This window comes from Pundamilia nyererei, unplaced genomic scaffold (genome assembly GCF_000239375.1).
Source record: "Pundamilia nyererei isolate P.nyererei 1_Seehausen unplaced genomic scaffold, PunNye1.0 scaffold00046, whole genome shotgun sequence".
Lineage (NCBI taxonomy): Eukaryota > Metazoa > Chordata > Actinopteri > Cichliformes > Cichlidae > Pundamilia > Pundamilia nyererei.
In genome coordinates this window covers 2,202,735-2,224,582 of record NW_005187447.1, presented here as the reverse complement: position 1 = coordinate 2,224,582, position 21,848 = coordinate 2,202,735, and the positions used below count along the sequence as shown (strand labels likewise).

General features: G+C 41.1%; 1 protein-coding gene across 16 annotated transcripts in view; it reads right to left on the bottom strand.

The window, feature by feature from the left end:
* The window catches only part of fryl (furry homolog, like), a 75,005-nt gene that overhangs the window by 8,900 nt on the left and 44,257 nt on the right, over positions 1-21,848 (bottom strand). For 7 of the 16 annotated variants that reach the window (XM_005732323.1, XM_005732313.1, XM_005732316.1 and 4 more), the window contains 37 exons: positions 21,681-21,767; positions 21,326-21,594; positions 20,869-21,076; positions 20,496-20,620; positions 20,355-20,412; positions 20,173-20,264; positions 19,915-20,087; positions 19,637-19,797; positions 19,434-19,544; positions 18,249-18,403; positions 18,064-18,163; positions 17,793-17,961; positions 17,050-17,318; positions 16,729-16,869; positions 16,472-16,640; positions 16,285-16,369; positions 15,722-15,834; positions 15,481-15,631; positions 15,292-15,395; positions 14,953-15,135; positions 14,245-14,446; positions 13,792-13,913; positions 13,517-13,704; positions 12,462-12,556; positions 11,740-12,344; positions 11,277-11,545; positions 11,056-11,196; positions 10,040-10,240; positions 9,788-9,949; positions 9,262-9,372; positions 8,944-9,120; positions 8,591-8,599; positions 8,060-8,260; positions 7,507-7,512; positions 5,400-5,600; positions 3,192-3,598; positions 5-212 (listed from right to left, as the gene is read on the bottom strand). In XM_005732323.1, coding sequence (XP_005732380.1) covers positions 5-212; positions 3,192-3,598; positions 5,400-5,600; positions 7,507-7,512; positions 8,060-8,260; positions 8,591-8,599; positions 8,944-9,120; positions 9,262-9,372; positions 9,788-9,949; positions 10,040-10,240; positions 11,056-11,196; positions 11,277-11,545; positions 11,740-12,344; positions 12,462-12,556; positions 13,517-13,704; positions 13,792-13,913; positions 14,245-14,446; positions 14,953-15,135; positions 15,292-15,395; positions 15,481-15,631; positions 15,722-15,834; positions 16,285-16,369; positions 16,472-16,640; positions 16,729-16,869; positions 17,050-17,318; positions 17,793-17,961; positions 18,064-18,163; positions 18,249-18,403; positions 19,434-19,544; positions 19,637-19,797; positions 19,915-20,087; positions 20,173-20,264; positions 20,355-20,412; positions 20,496-20,620; positions 20,869-21,076; positions 21,326-21,594; positions 21,681-21,767 — 6,228 coding nt within the window. The remainder of the gene's footprint in view (positions 1-4; positions 213-3,191; positions 3,599-5,399; positions 5,601-7,506; positions 7,513-8,059; positions 8,261-8,590; positions 8,600-8,943; positions 9,121-9,261; positions 9,373-9,787; positions 9,950-10,039; positions 10,241-11,055; positions 11,197-11,276; positions 11,546-11,739; positions 12,345-12,461; positions 12,557-13,516; positions 13,705-13,791; positions 13,914-14,244; positions 14,447-14,952; positions 15,136-15,291; positions 15,396-15,480; positions 15,632-15,721; positions 15,835-16,284; positions 16,370-16,471; positions 16,641-16,728; positions 16,870-17,049; positions 17,319-17,792; positions 17,962-18,063; positions 18,164-18,248; positions 18,404-19,433; positions 19,545-19,636; positions 19,798-19,914; positions 20,088-20,172; positions 20,265-20,354; positions 20,413-20,495; positions 20,621-20,868; positions 21,077-21,325; positions 21,595-21,680; positions 21,768-21,848) is intronic. The other 9 variants (XM_013910633.1, XM_013910637.1, XM_013910636.1 and 6 more) reach the window with 7 other exon arrangements.

Sequence of the window (21,848 nt, the reverse complement as noted above, 5' to 3'; positions counted from 1 at the left end):
TTACCTGAAAGAGTCGGGAAAACACGTGGAAAGTATAAACAGCCGAGGACCCATCTGTGTCTGACAACATCTGGTTGACATGGCAACGCCAAGCATCCTCGTCATTGTCATAGGCAACTGGCTGGAATGCAGCCAGGATGGCAGAGAGGAAGGGCGAAGGGGGTGGAGAGGCCTGAATCTCTGGGAAGCCGTCTGCGTCACCTTCATCTTGGCTAAAACACACACGGGGGCCAATAAGCAGTCAGACATGTTATACCCCCCCCCCCTTTCACTGAAGGACAAAAGTAAACATACACACGCGCATGTCGTGTCACTCGCAGCAAGTAAACAACCTCACATTGCTGCATCTCTGCCTCCCTCACTGAAAATTCTGCTGCAGTGCAACGAGAGCTAAAATCTGCTGCAGTGCTCTCACAATAACAGCTATTAGCATTTTAGCATTACACAGACGTGTCTGTCTCTCTCTCGCTCTCTCACACACACAGACGCACGCACACAGATACTCACAGGCCTGTGGGACCAAACAGCCTGAAGAAGCAGACAGAATATAAGTATCTAAAGCCTGCGCTGCCGAGCGCTGCAACGGACACGGTCTCTGTCCTCATCCTAACTACCGCTTCTCTTTCCCGTACTCTCTCCCCTCGTCTGCAGCTCCACTGTTAGCAGCACTAGCGCACTGCACTCATCCCACACAGGACTGCAGAGAGGTCTATACAAGCTAGGCATTTACACATACTGACTCACACACACGCACGCACGCACGCACACAGTATTGCAAGCAGAGCCAGCTCCCAACCCACTGAGGTAAAACGTTGCCGAGTTGTTTCATTTTACTCTCTCCCACTCACATAAATCCTCATGCACAGACACCTACACTAACTGGTTAGTGTCCTGCTGTTTTCAGTCACTCTAAGCTACTCACACAATTGCTTTCCATGAATGCGTGTCTCTGTTAATTGAAAGAACTTCAGTACAGTTACACATGGAGGCGAGTGAGTCTCTATTTTCTAGTTTGTTCAGCAGTGCTTCTTAATATTGCTTTAGAGCAGTTTAAAGCCCTGACTTTACAACTGTCCTCCAATCAGATTTGGCCCACCTTGAAGTGTTAGGAATGAACTGAAGCCTGCCAACACACGCATAGTTCTGATAGGCCACGCCAAGAAAGAAATTCGCTATCACACCATCTAAATCATGTCAAAGAAGTTAGATTAGTCATGCACTGTAGATTAGTCCATATCTTCTTCAGCCACACCTAAACTAGTCTACAATTAAAATGAAAGGTCAGCTGTTTTACTTTAATACATTTTTAAATGGGAGCTGTCTGACACAGTCTTCTTAAATGGACAGTTCCATTACTTATTAGTAAAAGGTCATTTGTAAAAACCATCTAAAAATTAAAGATTTTTAGACTGTGTGAAATTAAAATAAAACCAACTGTACAATGACTTGGATGAGCTATCAGTCAGTTGCTCAGCAAATTGGTATAAATTCCACCATTTATTCAAACAAAAAGGAAATTAAAACTGCATGTCTTTGCATGTCTAAATGTCTCTTATCGATCAATATTTGCTTTTTGGGTTTCAGGTAAAAGGTGATTTACATGATACTGGCAAAACTGGCACAAAAGCCATCCAGCATTTTCTCAGATCTTCTCAAATTCTTTAATACAGTGGTATGAATTAGAGATGGCACGATACCACTTTTTAATGTCCGATACAATATCATTAATTTGGATATCTGCCGATACCGATATGAATCCGATTTAGCTTATTTTGTAATCAATAAAACTGTTTTTTATGAATATCTTGCTGCATTTTGTATAAGTTCATACTCAAGTTTTAAAAAACAAGAGACTGAAGCTATTCTGTTATACCTGTATGCAAAAAATACACTCCACCCAAAACATTTTATAGTTTAGCAACACTGATCAATCTAATAAATTTAAACCTATACCATCCTTCCTATTCTGGTATTTTAAAGAGTACTTACCTACCTAACTAAGAGGGTTGCCAACTCCCAGCAAAAATATTAAGGGAACCACCCCCCGCCCTTAATCGATGTAATCAACTTTAATTTAATTCAAGTGTAAAACAAATGCACAGAAATCAATTATTTTTCTACAATAATTAAATAGATTCAACATCTTTCTTCAACAGAACTGCAGACTGAAAAATATTTCTTTGTGCCCCCCTTTCCCAGTTATTGCCCTACCTGGCCCGCGATAAAACTTTGCTAGACCCGCCCCTGCACAGTTACCAGCCGTAAGCTACATAGAAAAGGATCCTGGTGTTATTTGTCTCTCAGAAACAGTTCATAACTTTCCTTCAACTCATTCATGTCACCTAAAAGTTAAACCTGTTTCTCCATCACCTTTTCAGCTCTGATGATTCAGTAAGGACGTCTCCTGGTTTCATATACATGTTTCCCTCTCACTATATATCCAAATGGATATCATGACCAGCAGCTTTTACAGCTGTGGCTCCAGCAAACCTCAGCTGATACTAGAAATTAATATTAAATAAATTCTAACAACAGCTTATCACGCTTAAACGTGCTGCTGTTGTTTATCCGGTGGTCTCCTCTTTCTAGCGCAAAGTGGGTGCTAACAAACAAGAAAGACGGGACTTGCGGCAGAAGAGCCGATCAGCTGATCATTGATCAGTTTCATGTTTGAAGTAATAACCGGAGAGGGAGGGGGAGTGAGAACGTGTTGGAATGAGAGAAGTAGATGCAACTGCGCAGCAAAGACAGAATAACCTCCAGCTTTGTGCCTATTTTTTTTTATTCTAGCTGAAGTAAGGGACAAATCGCTTCCTTTTCACCTTAATATGGAACTCCGATGGCCAGTCCAGCTGTGGCTCAATATATCAGTTGTTAAGCTTAACGTGGAAATACTATGCAAACATTCAGAGATGAACTTAAGACTCTTGCTTTACTTCTCTCGGAAGTCTGTCTCGCAGACAACAGCCGCTCTATCACGTGACACACACTGCTCCGATGCGCCGAGCTGGGTTACGCCAAGTAGCGCGTTTTGTGAGGTGATTTTGTGATACTTTGGATCAGATTACATTTTTTATTTCTCTCCGATATCCGATCTGGTAATTTACGTCAGTATCGGACCGATACCAATACGTAATATCGGCTCGGTCCATCTCTAGTATGAATACAAAGAAAGACTCTGAAACACCTACCTGGACATCCCAGAGAAGTCCGCCTCTTCCTCCTCACAGCGCTCATCCAGCTCTTTCAGCGCCTGTGTCACATCTTCTTCCCACACAGACCCACAGGTGCTGTCTGGATCTGGATCTGCATCCTGCTTCGTCTCTGATGCCAGACAAAGAGGCAGCACCGTTTGGGACTCGTCCTCACAAAGGAGCCCTGGTGGTGTGTCTATGGCCGGCGGGGGAGGGGGGGCTGGATCCAAGTCCTCCTGAGGGTCTTGAGTCTCCTGGTGATCCTGAGCATCCTGAGGGTCCCGTGAGTCTGGGAGGTCACACATCTCTTGGGGGTCAGAGGGCAAAGGAGGGGCGCTGCAAAACCCTGTGTCCTCGCTCACGCTGCTGCTCAGCTCGTCAGCCGCCGTCATGCTTATAGCATCCTGTAACATCAAAGCAGAAGGGGGGCTCAGCATGGCAGGTACTTTCACATTACAAAACATCCATTAAAATAATATTTTTATTTCAACAGTGGCCGCCAACACTGATACATAAAACACAGATTCACAGTTGAGCCTCTCGTAAAACTTGAATTAAGACCACTGTAGCCTATTCTCAAAGTGGGACTTTTAACTTTGTACCTTTTGCAATATTCAGTTTCTCTGAAATTGCTCTAGATGTCATGTCATAAGCTAATGTCTATTAAAAAAAAAAAAAAAAAAGATCACCCAGTATTTATCACAAAAATGCCACTGAAAATTTGACGTCACTGCTAACAGAACAGCAACGTCGCCTGTCGCCTGTCAGGGAGTGACAGGCCCACAAATGAATTAAATTAATCGGTGGTGACTCATAACATCTACATGACAACTGATTTATAGACAACTGCATAACTACAGAAACAACTAATGGACTGAATTAGCAACCTAACAAATGAACGAAGTCATTGTAATAAATTGTAGGCAGACATCAAGCCAGGCCATAATTTATAGAAAACATTAGTATTACAAGCATCTAACTGACTCATATGTAAAAGGAGGACATGCCGATACATAGTTGGTAGACGCGCTAATAGGAGAGAGCGATATGTTCCTATGTGCTGATATGCTGAAGATGGCACAGGGGTATTCTAATTAAGAGGTCTTTGCTTTTTTTCCTTTTTGTTTTTCCTTTCTTTATTATTCAAAGTCCAGTGCATTAGGGATACTGTGCATGGCAGACAGCCAGTACATCACAGAGACATCAGCTATATTACAGAAAGCTTTTAGAAGTGGTCATGGCCATCCCGGAGGGAATGAGCAAGACTATTGATGGTTTTATCTAGAGCTCATTACACTAAGAGCTGGGGCTGTGATGGGGGAGATGTCCTTGGGATGATATTGAGACCACTTGCTTGGTTGTGTTCCTAAAAGTTACAGAGGTCACTGAGGGATAGATAGGGGAACCTGATAGAGAACTGTTTTGCACTATACACACCAATGAATTTAGTGGTTATTCATATTATACGGATATAAAGCTGAAATATGTTAAACTTCAAAATGCCATGTACATGCAAATGCAAATCAGAACAAAATGATATACTTACCATTGTTAGTGGAAGTGATAAATGTCAGTAGCAGTAAATACAGAAGGCAAGCTATGGCATGTTAATATCATAGCAAATTTCATTGGCTAGCTTTTGAGTTAACTGCACTTGTAAAACTAAGACACCACTTATAAAGGACTCATACTCACACATGCATCTGCCGAGGATTAAGGAGCTGGTGTCTCTTTCACAAGTTTTTAAATGGAGGATTTAGTTGGAAGGGTCAGTTGCTGTGTTATTGTAGGTGAGGTGAGCAGTAACAGCTGACCTGAGGTGAGCTTTAATTTTTTAACCATTCCCAAAATCATACAATCAAGCCCCACTACTATTAAGGCTGCAAGAGCTACACAGTTAAGACTTCAGCAACCATGCAGAGCAAAGTAACAAAGAAAGAGCGAGAAGCAGCAGAAGCAGCAAACACAAACATGCACACACACGCGCATATATAGATCTTAACCCGACAGCAGCCAGACAGTCCCTCAGAACCAGCACTTTTACTCCATCCTGTCCAAAACCCCCTAAAGGTAGCTGATCGTTTGTCTAAATGACAGATAGGCCAACAAATACAGCAAAAGCAGATACGAAATGAACGAAAAGAAAAAGGCAGGCTAAAAAGCACCCGAGCACCACAGTTTATTGTTGCTCCTGATTCATCGCACCTCAGGCAGCTGACTGCTGGTGCTGTCTGAGTGGGTCATCTCCAACATGGGACTATCCAGTCGAGGGAGGGAGGGTGCAGAGGGCAGAGTGGGCAGGACAGTTGCCTCCTCCGTCATGGCACTGCTGGAGGACTCTTGGGACTGCTGCAAAGAATCCACATGGTTGGATGCAGTGTCATCCGTAGCAGAATCACTGTTGAGCTGGAAAAGAGAAACATGAACTGTTTGGCTTTTTTGCTGAGGGATGTATGAACACAATAGAGTATGATGTAAACCTTTATTACAAGTGTACTAATGCCTAAAGCCCTACTATTTCAAAACCTGAAGTGGACAATGGTTACTTAGGAAGGTCATTCAAAGAGGTACCTCAATAATAACACAATGGTCTTGAGAAGTTGCCTAAAGAGTTTGGAAAGAAGACGACTGGACTTGTTTAATCATGAGGTATTGTGGAGATACAGAAATTCTTTTATTGCTGCCATATAATCTGCATCATTATAATTGCATTAATAACATTCTTTACAGCATTATTTCATCTAATAATATTTCTCACAGTATTGATATTGCATTAAAGTTGTTTATTGAAGATGTTCATTTGAGGATCCTTCCATTATGTTAACTTTTATTACAGGTACGGCCAGAAGTATTTCATACACATTGCATAGTATTTGTGCTCATTAAGAGTTGTTGCTTAGTCTACAGAGGGTCTTAAGCTTTGTGAAGCACGACGTCTTCACAATCTATTGTGTTAAAGACTAGAGCATAGAAGGATAACTGCAATACATGCTTACAATACACATATAATCTAGAAATGTGCCAGGCCTGAGGCCTTAATTCATTTAGCTTCTAACTGCATTTTAGTCTACTTGGTAACAGATGACCGGAGTCAATAACCAGCCCTCAGAGAACCTGAAGGCTTGAAGTTATTACCTTGTTTGGAAGCTGTTATAGAAATGAGAATTTCTATGTCTGTTTATAGCCATCTAAGATGTACCATTTACTGTAACTAACGTCTTTAACCTATTTTTGCCTAGGAGGGGCGGGTACCTCACTGCTTTAAAAGTCTTCACAACATGTATTTTTGTCAGAAGACATATGCGGATTTTTTCTCTCCTGTGTGTTAATAAACTCATCGTTTGACTGCACTCTTCTGGGCCTCCGCGGTTTGTGTCACTGCTCTACATTGATTGATTCCGCAACAGTATAAATACATGGAAAGAGGCCGTTTTAGGCTATAAGATTCTGTGTGTACTCAGTGAAAAATATTATTGTTACAAAACAAAAAATAATGGTCTTCAGCTTTGGAATAAAACAGTTTGAAAAACCTGTCTCACAAAAAAATAATAAAAGACAATAATAACAGGCAATTTTCTATAGGATTTTTCCCCATATGATTTCCACCAATTGATTATTGATTTTTCCCCCCAAAAACCAATCACTTTGCAGTGGGATAACCATATTTACAAAATATAAAGTGACTTTAACATTTATTTTTCAAATACTGATCCTACCAATTACTCATACATTAGTCTACCCATTTAATCACTGAATTATTTAATCAGAGGTCCAGAATTAGTGCTGATTACAAGTTCTGGCTTTGACACAACTGGTTTCTGTATGTATGTTAATTTACGTACGTAGTGTAAGCAGTAAAGTAATACTGCAAACTTAAATTAAGTCACTGCATGTGCTGATATATCCCCAAATATCTTTATGAAATGCAGTAAAACAATCTCATTTGAGTATTTTCATAATAAACGAAATTAGCTCATCAACATAATGCAATAACATTTTAAACTTAGTAAAGCAGACACGCCTACAGATTAACTTTTGACAACTTACAACATCACCCCTGTTTCTTTATCAAGCAGAGCATGTTTAGTCATTTTAGTCATTACTGCAGCTTCAAAAAAAAAGAAAAAGGCTTCAGGCATTAGATCATGCTAGTATCAATAACATCAATTAATTTTATGAGCAGGTTATCTCATTCAAAATTCTAGGGAAATAACACAGAAATACTGCATGCTCATTTTTCTAGTGTGTAATATTGTATGACTACAAAGTCTCGGGGCAAATGTCCACTAAAGCCAAAAGCTCATTCTCTCACCGTGCACTACCAAGGCCAAGAAGAGCAGAAGAAGAGAGAAAGAAAACATCTGTATTAGACTGAGGACCTACATCCGATAATTATTAGCGTAATTAGCAGATGTAGATAAAGGCCTTGCTGGGAAAGCCAAAGAAAACAAAGAAGAGTTAAAGAAAGGCAGCCAAACTGTTAAACAATGCAAAAGAAACATGCTGGGTTTAAATATTTGATTCATTTTATATGTAAAGATTTTTATTCAGAAAAATTTCTAATAAGTTTACAAAAAGTGTCCTACACTGCACTTACCAATCGTAGATTTAAAGGTCTAGGAAACAATGAAAGCAGTGGTCTTAAAGCTAGAGGGAGTGGGCTGAGATTTAAAAAGGGATTCTACCACCAGCGAAGAAGCAAGCGTGTAGCTCCTGTCCGCACTAGAAGGAGGTCCAGCATAGTATGCGCGCGCGCACACACACACACACACACACACACACACACACGCACACCATGCCAGCGGGCTGTGTGGGGAGCATGGTGGCTGGGTTGGGTGGGGGACCCTGATTAGAGTGAGACTTACAAGGCCAGAGCGGGTGAGAATCTGGCTAGCGCTCAATACCTCCTCCTCAGATGATTCGTCTGTGTCCTCGTGGTTGGTGAGGTTGAGGCTTGGCGTGCTGCCCGTGTATTGGCACTCCTGCAAAGACGGCGTGTCCCCTTTGTCCATGCTCTCCAGGGAGCGACGCCGCACACCCCAGTTGAAGTTGTCCATGCTCTCCCCCTGCAGGACAACCAAGTAAACGGCAATGAGGAATGTGGGAAAAATGATATTATCTGGGTTAGATATTACAAAACAAGCAAACAAAGAACAACACAAATGCAAAATACACAACTTAAAAAAATAAGACACTCGTGTGATTGAGTGGACGGCGTAATTTTGTCCATGGGATGGTAAATGATGCAATGATCTACAACTATAAAGGGTTCACAACAACAGGAGCGATGATTTGAAATCAAAAGGTGGTACTGCACTTTACTGGATGACAAAGGGAGACACCAGGGCACTGAAAAGAACAACATATCTCAGTAGCTTTCTTGGCTTCAGACTTACCTGCAGCTCCTTGTGGCAAGAGAAGAGAAGGAATATGTATGTTAGTAGACTTAAGAAGGACATAAAAGTTTTCTACTACAGTAGTAGGACAAGTAAGGCAATTTTAACAAACAAGACATTAATGTTAATCTGTCAAACATCTACTACAGTATGGTCAACAGAAATGATGAAGAGTGACTGAACAGAGCACAGAAGTTCAAGTTCCCTACACTACATACAACTAGAAAACCTTTAACCTTTCTGAGCAGTCCCTTTCCACCTATAAGTTCCTTTAAATTACCACCTTTTTAATTATGAGAAATGTATCATTTTCCCTCTCATACAGGTGGGGCCATTTGAATGTGCTTTCTCACCTCAGCATCCTCCAGCTCCACATCTAAGAAGTCAAAGTCCTTAAAGACTCCAAACTGCTGCTCACTGCCTGTATCCTCTCCCTGCAACTCCTCCTCTCTGACGGCCTCCTCCACTGTGGGGATAAGACTGGTCTGCTGGTCTGCAGAGTCCAGGTCCTCATTGGATGAGAATACCACCTGCACGGAGTGTCAGAAAATTAAATACAATTTTTATCAATCCATCATCATCTCAGAAGTCCAAATTAATCCAATTCTAACACCACCACAAAGACAGCCTCGAAGCAGAAGCATTGCTCATGTCAGTGATTTTACAGAGACCTTATCTGAAGCTTTAGAGTAGGAGAGGAGTCTTACAGATGGATTTTTTGGGATGCCCGATTCTGGACCGCATAGAGATAGGACATTCATCAGCCTCTCTCTGGTTCTTCTCTGTAATAAGAAGACATGCAAGATGAGAAAATGACAAGCTGACCAGGTCAAAATTCTTTTAGATGGTCTTTTAACAAAAACAGAACTCACATCTACAGGCAACGCAATGAGAGTGAAATATGTTAATGATAGCAACAGACTGATCAGACTCACATGTGTTTGGCTTTTGTTTGCTTACAAAATACTATTACAACTGCTTAAAATTAGCCAGTATGCATGTAGTGAAAGTAATTATTTTTATGGCTGTGTGTGTAAAATAAATCGTCATGATTTAATTATTTAGTTGAGCTTCTTTTTTAGACACGTTAAGCTCGTTAAAGACAGATCACAGCTCAGGTCCGGTGTTGCGTCACTTTGAGTAGAGGCTGCTTCAAAACTCAAGGTTTGGATGATTTGTGTCAGTCTGAGAAGGTACCTGAGAGAGTTGTGGCCTCTTCCAGCTTACTTGGACCAGCCCATTGGAATTAGATCCAGATGATGTAGAGGAGGTACTTCTTGTGACAGCAATCACCTGTGGCTTTCCATTCCTGCCTGCTGCAGTACGCTGATCCCCATATTTATGCCCGATTATTGGTGTCTATAGAGTCAAATAATGCAGATTAGAGATAAAATCAAAGGTAAATCAATATGGTGAACATAGTATACTTAAGGAAAGTAGGACACCAACCTCTGAGATGTCAAAGTGGAAGTCCAGAGTCTTCCCGGGCAGCTCTTTGGACGAGTTGTTGAATATGCGCGTGAAGGCAATTTCTGGTGAGCTGCAGGACTCAGAACTGTAGGAGCGTTGCACATCTTCTGGAACAACAAGGCTGGCTGAACGGGATACAACCAACTTCAAAATGTTTTGGGCCTCTTTCCAATGTGGGCTCTGTAAAAAAAACAAAAAACAATGCAGAAATATAACGAAGTCACTGTGAGGAAGCAAGCTGTGTAGGTGTTTCTGAGGAATTTATGAATGTCAAAGGGCATTTCGGGTCCCAACCAGCTACTATTCATATGGCTTATAGTCATATTGGTAGAATGAGAAAGGAGGCTTAACACAAAAAGCTTGCAGTTCACATCAGTGCACATATGCTAAAAATCTCAATATGCCCAAATACAATGTTTCTTTTTGTGGAATGCACAAAAGAAAACACTGACAGTAAGCTAGGATGGCCAAAAGTAGCTTAAGGCAGCCCTGGGTCAAAACAGGCTTCATAAATAGGTGTAATATAGCATCAAAATACCTCTTTACAGTGACCCTGAAACATACGTTATTCTTTCTTAGTCTCAACTGTGCTGCTATTTATAGAGCAGGACACCCCAGTATTTATTCACGTCAGACTAAATGTGAAAATATGCTGTTCTGAGTATGAAACACACACACTCACTCACACACCCTCTTACTAAACATAAGGCACACTGCATATGGATGGCTGGTGCTTTGGTGATTTTCTTGCCAACCACACGGGAGACCCTGGCTGATCCAGCAATAAAACTCTCATTCAGGCATATGTTGTCTGATAAAAAGCAAATCCCACAAAATAAATGCTTCTTGTTGCAAGACCTCAAACTAGCAAACTAGCATCGCACACTTTACAATTAGCAGCAAGAGAAATTCAATGAGACCTCCATAATGCATTCCTCTTTTGACCCAAACCCTAAAGTCGGTCTGTCAGGCTGTCGAGTGACGTCAAGGCTCACCTGAACATATTTGCCAATGATCTTCATGATCTCAAGGTTGAACTGTTTGACAGGAGCTGCTGACAGGTCAATATGACTCAGCAAGCTATAGATGATCTGTAACAAGGACTGCTGCATGCTGGGAAGACCCTTCTCTAGCAGCTGATGGAGACAGAAATGGATACATTTGTTATTTGTCCATCTGTGACCAACATAAGAAGTGTGACCTTTTTCTCATATACCTCAGCCAAGTAAGTGACCAGATTCAAAGTTTTCTCTGCAAAGGCATCATGGAGATAACGACAGACCACGTTGATCCAGTTGGTGTAGTCGCGGGAGTAGCTGTGTGTGCTGTAAAGGCTCATCATATGGGCCAGGTTAGACAGTGTGGCCGACTTCTCATCCGCACACACTTTGGCGATCTTATCGGCTGTCTCCTTACAGAAAGGAGTGGGGTTGTCAAAGTGCTGGATGAGATGCGGCAGGAGGCACAGGATGTTCAGAGGAAAACCTGCAGGCATGAAGTAAAAGTCTAACCTTAAAAATGTAAATCAATAAGAATAAATAGAACTGGGCTAGGATGAGTTTTCTTAGGTCAATATGGGTTTATGAACAAGTCACAGTTCTAACTAAAGACAGTCTCTGTTATTCATTTTAGATTTTAAAAACTAAATGATTTAAAACTGTAAAAAAGTCATGAGTTACCTGCTACTTGTGAAGGGTCTACCAGTGTTTGTCTGGAGACACTGATGAGCTTACTGAGCAGGTGGATGGTTAGCTCCTGAGTAGCAGCAGAAGTGAAGCCCTTCAGGAAGAGTTGCAGCAGACCAGGGAAGTTGTACCACTTCAGCTTGTTTTGGACCGTCTCCAGACGTTCTCGGCTGTCCGCACGATCCAGGGGCAGCTGGCTCAGCAGCTTGTTGAGCAGTCGCAGAGCCAGCAAGTACTCAAACTCGTAGTCTGACTCGAGCAATGACACGGCGATCCAGAATACCGTGGCCATCAGATTTGAAGGGTCCACAGGTGGCATAGAGTCCCCTCCTGGACTTCCTGGACCTCCTCTGCTTAGTGATGATAAGCTCCGTGTGCGAGCCAGGTTTGCATAGCTGCCACCAAGTCGGTCAGCAATGTCCAGGGTGTTACTCCGACGCCTGTCAGCTTTTCGTTCACCCATCATCAGGCTGGCTCGAAGAGAGTTGCTGCGAGTGTGGACATAATGTAACAGACCACTACTGTTCATATTCAGCTGGCCTGTGCTTTTCCTGTTGGCAGCAAACTTGGCCCCCAACAAGTGGTCGTGGGTGGAGGTTCTGTGGAAAGAAATGGCAGAATTTTGTACACAGCTATTGCGAAATGTGTCAGGATGTTAGTTAAAGTAAGAAGAATTCAAACATTAAAATAATAAAGCTACCAATGAGAGGACTTACTGTGCTAAGGCAGTGAGGAGATCATAGTTTTTCACTGTGTCTGCTAGTGTGTCAATGCCAGACTCCAGCGTCAGGAGAAGCTCAATGACAAAGCCCTGAGGAGAAAAAGTAGGAGAGGTCAGCTCGTCAGAAAGAATTCACAGATAACAGCGAGTTAACACATAGCATCTATGTTTTTCTACAGAAACAACTCACAGGCCTGTTTTCCAGTTTGATGCAACACATTTACTATATATTTTTGGCACATGATGTGCTTGACGATACAAAGAGTGGCCCTGGGAAAGTAAACTAAACCTAAACCATTGGGAAAATAATTTGATCACATTATGTTACTGCAGCCACCCCTCATCAAATGTAAAAGCATAACAAGATAAGAAGGTCGCTTCTTCATCAATAGTATTCATGCTTTCTTTAAACCTTTGTCTGTCCTCAAACATTAACTAAAAATGATATACTGATAGTAACTTTCTGTGCAGATGCTGTTAAACAAGAACTGGTTAACTATTTCTGTAGGAACAGGCTTTGCACACCTCTCATAAACACATAAAAGACATAGAAAATTAACCTATTTTTCTTTTTGAGGTATGGATCTCCCCACACATATGAATGACTTAAATGCTGTTCTCACACTCAGTGCAGCTACTTTCATTGATTATAGTGGAAGTGCAATGCTGCAGCACAGATTCTGCAAATGCGCCATGTGTGAGGAATTCAGTGCAGCCACAGGGTAAAGGACACTGGTCTATGCATGGCCGCTGTATCACTGTTATAGTGTCAAAATCATGATGCTAAATGTGTGAATTTTACTGGCAAAGTGGCTTTAAAACCAAACAAAATGAAACCACACGCAATTTAAATAATGAACATTTGACGTTTTGCCATGTCCTATTAAAAACCTCATTCTATGCAATATTTTGCTGTAACACAACAAGGAATGTTTTTAATAGCTGAATGATCATGTGGTCAAATTAAATATAACCTTTAAAATGTTGTTTCATGTTATGCATTTTGACATTGCAGGTAAAAGACCAGACTTTTGCTAAAAATGTTCTGACCTGAGCTTCCTCTCCAGGGTCTCCTACAGTCTCAACCAACCGAGACAAAATGTCAGACAGTGTGGCAGGAGTCAGAGGTTGTTTGAGTGCCCTGAAAATCTGGAAAGAGCGACCGGCATAGTGGCGAGAAGAACAAGATAGAGCTGACCTTAAAGCTACTTCACTCAGCAATGAGTCCAATTGGAAACCTGAAAGGATACACAAGCACAAACAGGTAAATATGACAAAAGCTAATAAAAGCTAATAAATATCAAGTGGCTGTGAACCCTACAGACCTGTCTGGGAATGCTTGAAGACTGTCACCACATGTCTGACAAAAGCACTCAGCTGTTCAGCGCTCTTAATGTTGGAGTTCTTAGGTGACACATCCTCGTGATTCCAGAGCGGACCGCGTTTTCTACAATATACAAATAAACACGCATGAACAAATGACCTGAAACACTATCAAAACCTTTAGTGTTATCACACCAAGCAAAGAAACTAACTCCAAAAATCAAACCCATGCAAATCAAAGTACCCCAGTCCTTTTAGACACTGCTGGAAGCATGAAAGCAAATCATTGTACACAATGAGTAACATCTAACAATGTGTTCATAGAAATGCCTACTAAACATGTGAGGTTATATACATTTCTAAATGCTAAAAAAGACAGTTCTTGCCAGCAGCAAGTAGTGACACGCATAAATGTCATACATTTCTGGGAAAGTTTTTTTAAAGTCTCTTCTCACCTTGAAGTTATAAACTCAATCAGAGCTTTGGCCTTCTCGTCATGTTCAACAGTGACATCTACTTCACTTAGAAGCGTGGGAGAGAGGTGGGACACAGCACTGGCCCCTGCACCAAGGCTTATACTGGATGACGTCGAGCTCGAGCTGAGGCCAGAGTCTGTCATCGGTGATGGCTGACAATCTGGCAAAAGCTCCTGTATTCCTATAGGAACAAATTGCAAACACATTGTCAGTTTTTCTGCTAGCATTTTACTAGCCAGGTGGCTAGCTTGGGCTAAACACAATTAAAGGTACAGTTGCTAATAATATAAGCAGACCATAAGTTGGTGTCTAAAAGTGAAGGTAGGCTAAATGATTTCTGTATAAAAATATGATTCACTGCTCTCCTTTTTGTATAGACACACATTACTTTATCTTAATTTCTGAATTAGAAAATAATAGGGTCTTTTTCAGGGAACCTTTTTCTATGGAACAATGATATTGTGTAAATCTGTCTATATGTGGGCAGGAGGTTGCTGCCACCCAGTGGTCATGTTCGGCACTACGCCTGTATGTGTCCTGTTCCCTGTCCTGTTGTTTTTCCCTCATTTCAAAATAACAAAAAATCAATTCCACAGCTGATAGCGAATCCGCACATGTTCCACTATAAAACAGCGATTCTCATTATTATGGCTCTCTTCCAGTTCTTGTTTCTGTAGCAGAACTAACCTGTGAGGTTGAACTCTTGAGCTACAGGCTTTACAGTCAGGACCCTTGGATCATTGTAGTCTCTGTTGCGTAAAAGCACCATAGCGACAGACTGAACACTGCTATTTGCACCCTGAACTATGAGCAAGTGAAGCAGCAGGCGTTTGCAGTGCTCATAGACCTCTGGGTGCTGGTGATCTAAACCTGAGAAAGACACAAAAGATGAAGACATTTGACATCATTCAACTGGAATTTATAGACCTAGTAAAGGGTTTTTTATGCAAAAATCCAAATATGCCTAAAACATTTTGCCTTAATGTATACAAACATATAAAACAGCACAAAAAGAAAGCAATTTACCTAAGAAAACTGCGTGTAGCAGGAGTTGTAGGTAGGCACTCCATTCTACTTTGACCCCATGGTCAACAATGAGGTCTGTGAGTAGGATGACTGCAATGTTACATCTGAAAAACAGAAAAAGTGTACTGGATTATAAAAAGAACTCAACACTGCAATGCTTTGTGAGACAAAAAGTGGACTTTGGTGTACCTGTGGAGAGGTACGGCAGGTGTGTTTGTCTCTGGCAAATAGTCCACAAGAGGGGACCAGCAGCCTCCTGTTGGTGGGAAGGGAAGAGGCTCTGGCTGATTGTGATCCATCACTTTTAATCGCCAGTTAGCATAAAGCGGCATGGAGTCACCTGGAAAATAGAGAAGATTAGCAGGCATGGTAGTGGGTGGTATAAAAAAAAATTTAGTGGAGTATGGAGAAGAAAAGATTTCCTGCTCACTCTTCTCATCTTCATAGGAGCCTCCAGAGCTGCTGCTGTAACGAGATTCCAGACGGTGGTGGTGGCGGTTCAGGTTGCTATTCAGACCACTGTAGATATCCAGGTGTGTGCAACTGTATAACAAACATGCATGTTTAGAAGGACAATGCCACTTTTCCTTCACTAAAACGTTTAATTCATCAAGCCACAGATTGAATACAAAAGAAGGATGCAGCCTGAGGGCCTATATAATAAAACCATTGAAAGTCCTTTAAACCTGTATTTATTTAGGGCGTATAATCAAGTGGCAAAAAGACTCTACAGGAGTCTGAGAAAACGATCTAACTGCTCAGTTCATGACCCCAGTAAAACATTTACTATGGCTGTATGTTTTAGTTTTAGTTAATACAGCATGATGTTAATTCTGTAAATTTTAGTTATTATAAAAATTGGTTAATATTTGTTTGAACTCCTGAATGGATGTACATGTGCTTTTTCATGTCTTCAGCATAAAATATGACTGACCTGACATAGACATTTGTGTTTTTCCTATACTTATACCATTGCAGTTCTCTATTTTGTACCTGTCATCCATGTTTGAGTCTTTCATCTTGCTGTCATGATGAGCATCATTTCCTGGCACCATGGTATTGCTGCTGGAGGTTGTTCCTGAGAAAGTAGATTTTAAACATTTGTCTCCTGGCACCAGAAACATAGCATATGACCTCTTGGCCTAAGCTGTGAACTTGGGCATTTATAATGCTCATTAACCTGAGGTGACTGAAGGAATCTTGTAACTGGAGCTGATGCGATAATAAGGGGGGTTGTCCATGTGAGTGACAGCTGAGCTGACAGGATCAGTCAACTCAAGCTCACACATCAACTCCTCCAGCAGCTGCATAGTCTTATCTCTGCCCAAGAAAACCACCACTCGTTTCACCTGAGGACACGCATAACATGAGGCGAAAGGTCATGAAGATTAAGTATCAGACACAAGGACATGGCACATTGAGTGTGCTGCAACTTACATAGGGCAAGAGGCTGGGGTCACTGCTGACTCCAGACATACTGATGAGGAAGTGAAGAATGATTTTGAGGTTCTTTGGCCAACTATCTGCTAATGTAGTCCAGACATTCTCGATCTCTGACAACGCAAACTCATCACCATACTGTTAAAAAAAATATAATAGTTTAATGATAAATGAACTTGCCCAACCAGCTTTTTAAGATGTAGATGTGTAGATCAGAATCAGAAAGGGTTTTTATTGCCAAATGTTGAGCAGGTTTACAACATTATGAAATTGCTGCGGTACTTAGTGCAAACATAGATGGTATGTTAGCTGTGTCACCTTAGCGGTCATGAACATGAGGTTGTTTAGCACCATGGTTGTAGCACGAGGGGATCCCCAGCCCTCTCCACGGAGCCAGCGACGGCTATTGACCATCATAATTTCTCGGTCTTTCACATCCTCATCATCCTCGCCCCTGCAGCAGTCCTCTGGTCGTCGTGGAGTTGGTTTGAAGTCAACAAGCTCCACATTATTCATCCAAGGTAGGAGGTAGTGCAACATTACTTGACGACCACCAGGATGTGCTGTCTGGATACGCTGACTCACCTCTGCAGTGTGGATAGTACAAACAAAGACATTAACACAGGGGTGTCAAACTCCTTACAGTCACGAGCCACATATGGCTCAACTAAAAGCTGAAGTGGGGGTAAAAGTATAATTTTCAGTGGGAAAAAGATAACTTTTTAAGTGTCATAGGCAGTTACCAGAGTGGCTAGGATGCCATTTGAATGAACTTAGCTATAATATTAAATATAATACAAATGAAAAAAGGACCTTGAATGGAAATATACAGCCGAATTTGAATGGGAAAATCGTGCTTATCTCCCCAAAAAGTCAATCAACAGCAAAAACAGAAACCATATTAGCCGACTATCAAGTTTTATGAGCAAAAATCTTTTGTCATAAAAATAAAAAAAGACCTAAAATAACTGGTTTCACAGTCAAAGGAAAGTGAGATATTTCAGTTAACGGAATACTTATCATATTACATTGATGTGTATTCATTCAGCAATGTAGCAAACCTGAGAAGATAGGCAAAGTGAGCTCTGGGTAAGTCCTTGCAAGCTCCTCAGACAGCTGGTAGTAAGACACAGAGTAGAGGTGTGGCAGCGGTGAGGGAGGGGTCAGGATGCCATCAGTCCGCTGAATCTCCAATTTGTGGGCATAACGGAAAAGCTTGGGCTCTAGGATCTGCATCACACAAAGAACCACAGATTATTAAATTAATGATTAAAGACCCAATTTTTTCTTTTTTGGGCATCTACAGTATGTGTAGGACAAAGAAATTCTGACCTGTAACAGCTGCATGGACAGTTCATAGATTTCCCTGGAAGAGTCAGCCGCCTTGAACAGAATCAGGTTGAGCAGCACCACAGTGTCAAACTGGTAATCCCTAAAAGAAATATAACACATACGGTATTTAAGTTACAAGTAGGTGGAACCTTAAAAAATGACATAAAGATGGCACCATGTGGTACCTGTTGTGAAAGACATTGGCAATGGCCCTAAAGCAGCCGGCAGCTACACGACGGGAGCCAGTGTAGCAGCGGTCCACAGCCCAGAACATGAGGTTGCTCTGGTCTGGATTCAGTTCTAGTAGCAACATCACAGCCTCACAACCCAGCTGGTGAACCTAAAGGAAACCACACAGCAACCGTTAAGAATCTCTCCTTCAGTCTACAAAACTCTGATGAGTTTTACACATAACTTCTTAATATCAAATGAAAAATACCCAGTATTAGAGTTATGAGACTGAGGTTTGCTGTTAACTGCAGAAAACTAATATATACTTTACAACAGCATAACTATAATTAAAACTTTTAAGAATTTGAGAATTAATCAGCTCACTTTAACCTACCATTTCATTTTAACTAAGTGCAAGTCATTTATTGAATGTAGACCTATAAACGTTTAGCAGGGCTTTATTGCAGTACTTCTGAACACCACTGTGTGGTGCTAGTGTCAAATGAAGTAAATGTGTGCTACATAACTTTGACCTCATGAAGTCTTGCATCACAGACTAAACTCCTGCTATCTGTGAGAAAACATCACCACTCATGCTTGGTGACTGGTCATAATACTGGGATTTTGTGGTGTGACATTTATTTAATGACCAGAGACATAATTATTATACTTTAAAAGTAATTAGCTAACATTTAACCTTATATATAAACTTGATTTAGATAGATAATATAAAGTTTAACTGGATTATAAAAGGCTTGATTAAGCTTAGGTTTCACCCACTGTTTAGGTTCAGGAGGAAACGATTGTGGTTTGAAATATGAGGAGATGGCATTCAGACTTGTTTCACTATTGCCACCATGCTTGAGTCACAGGTCTGACACTGAAGGAAACTTTTTGCATAGATCTGAGACACCAGTGGTTTTGACATAACAGCAGTAGTAATGAAACCTTCCTTACAAAATGTCTTTTATGAGCTACCCTGCAAAACACATTAGTTTAAATAATGCAAATAATTATTTTTATTACACAAACTCATTACATAAACATGGATTTTATAACATCACCCATTATAAAAAATATATTATTATTGAGAGTTTTATTGCTAAAGTTTAATTACTTGTGGATTCACCACTTGTTAATGATAGTTAAGTGATACAGTTTTAGTTAGAATAGATTCAAAATGGCAGAATTTCTCTGACCTTCTTGTCCTGAGAATCCAGGATATTGTCCAGCCACTTGTAGAGGTAGCCATCAGAGGAGAGCCCTACATTGTCAGCTACAGGTCCACAACATAACACTGCAGACATGGCCTGGAACAAACAAAAAAAGTTTGCTGGTTATCAGTAAATGCATGACACAGTATGTAAAAAGCAGATTTTCTTGAAATTTTTAGATGTTGAACCTTTAGTGCACAGTACTGATGGCGGTTGATCTGGATATTTCTGTCACTGTAACGATCCAAGGGTGTGAACATAATGCTGAAGGGCCCAGCCCAGTGACTGAACAGCATGAACAGACTGTGTCTCAGTGATTGCTGGGGGAAGATGGTCCTCCTCTGGTTCACTGAAGATAATAAGTAAAGAAATTGATACACAAGGTTAAACTGAGAAAAATTGCTTAAAACAAATGCTTACTTTGTATGCTTACTTTATAAGCATTTGTTTTAATTAAGAGATATACCTGGGACATTCTGAATGATGTTGGCCACAAGCGCGCTGAAGTGACAGCGAATGTCCTTCAGAGTGTCCGAGTCTTTGTCATTCTCAGCCTCGAGCAATTGCCTGGTCAGATCAACATACTCGAGCAGCGTACTATTCAGAGAATGGCTCTCTGAATCCAACCCTCCACTTGCCCTGTAAAAAGAAAAGTTTATAAACTGCATATATAAAAATAAGTTCCTAATCATGTGGTTACTCTAGATGTTTGAGGATTACATACACTTGACTGATGACACCAGCATCAGCAAGTAGCTCAAATATCCGGACCAGCTGGACCCTGAGGATGTCACGACGCCTGCGTCGCTTCATGTTCTGCAGAGTAAAGAATATTTGAACTCAGTAAAGTGTGTTTCTATGCACACAGAAGAAATACAGAAAACATTTTCAATGAAGGGCACTTACTTCAGGTCTTCTCTCTAGAGCTTCCTTTATGATGGAATTTAGCTCCTCCATCAATTCTCTGCACAAGAAAACAATATATGTAAGTCATCAAAAAGTCTTTATAATTCTAAAAAATGTATAGCAGTGTATAGTGCTCATTACCTGAAGACCATGGGGTTGGTCCTGCCAAGCCCCAGCACAAGAGACTCGGTGATGTCCATGCTCTCAGAGCGCATCATTGGAACAATGTGTTTGAAAAGTGAGGAGGGGGACGGAGTGCCAACAATCTGTTAACACACAGAGCAGAAATGTAAGGCTTAAGTGTTGCAATAAATTATTCAAAATCCTCTAATTTTTTACGGCTGTCAGATTTTTATGTGGCTAGTGTGCTGTTATCATTTGAGACTGTCATACTTGCATTGTGAGTGAATTTCATTATTTCATCCTTTGTGCAAAAGCTCCTAACCTTTCATTTTAAAATATTTATGAATGTGTGTGAAAACCTGGCATAGAGTGTTGCTTATGAAATTGCCACCTTTGAATCATAACTGTAGCCGCTGTCCGGCGTGGACGCCAGCGTCTCAGGCGGGGAGCAGCGGACGGAGCCAGAGGTGGAGGATGAAGAAGACATGGAAGGGGAGGGAGAGGCAGAGCTGCAGCAGAGAATCAGGTAGTTCCTCCAAAGACCAATGTAGGAGTCACTGCTGTTCAGACTGTTGACCTTCTTTGCATTGATGGGGCTACTGCAGGTGGATATTCAGTAAAAACAAGAGATAAATTTTATGTTGAGGGTCAACATAAAATGCAGCTTTAATCAGAATTCTTTTGTCATAGAATTAACCCAATTAATAAGCATAAGAGTTATGTTTTGTAAAAAAGTACTAATTGCCTAAGTAAGCACATAATGTCATCATGTAGACATCATCACCCAGTATTCAGAATCAGACCATAATGAATACACCCACAATGACAAAGAAGTTAAGGAAACCTACTTAATGTCAACTTGTGGGGACAGTAGTTGCAGGCGAGTGTAGGCAAACATCCAGGCATAGTTGATGGTGGTGGGGCAATGTTTAGGTAGATTCTCCTGTCTCAGGTAGCTGGATAAGCTGATGACCCAGGGGTCCTGGCCCTGAGTAACATGGGCAAACACCCAAATGTGCGAGGGGCTCACTACATCAAACTGGTGGCTGATGGGAGAGGAGCTCCACTCTGCTAGCGTCTGCAGATCAATCCCACTGGGACAATACAGCAAGTTGGTCTACAGAGAAGAACAGAAGATGATGAGCAGTATGTACTTTTAAAGGTTTTAGGATTTTAAAAAAAGAAAAGAAAATCCATTCATACCTGGTCAGCGCCTGTGAGGTGAATGAAGCTCTCCAACACCGATGCACTTAATCTATCCATTACATCAATAGCCAGTTCTTCATCTCCCTGAAAGATTAAGTAAGAAAAAATTGAATGCAATTGTCCTTGCACAAAATTATTATCATTTTCTTTCCATGCAGGTTTAAA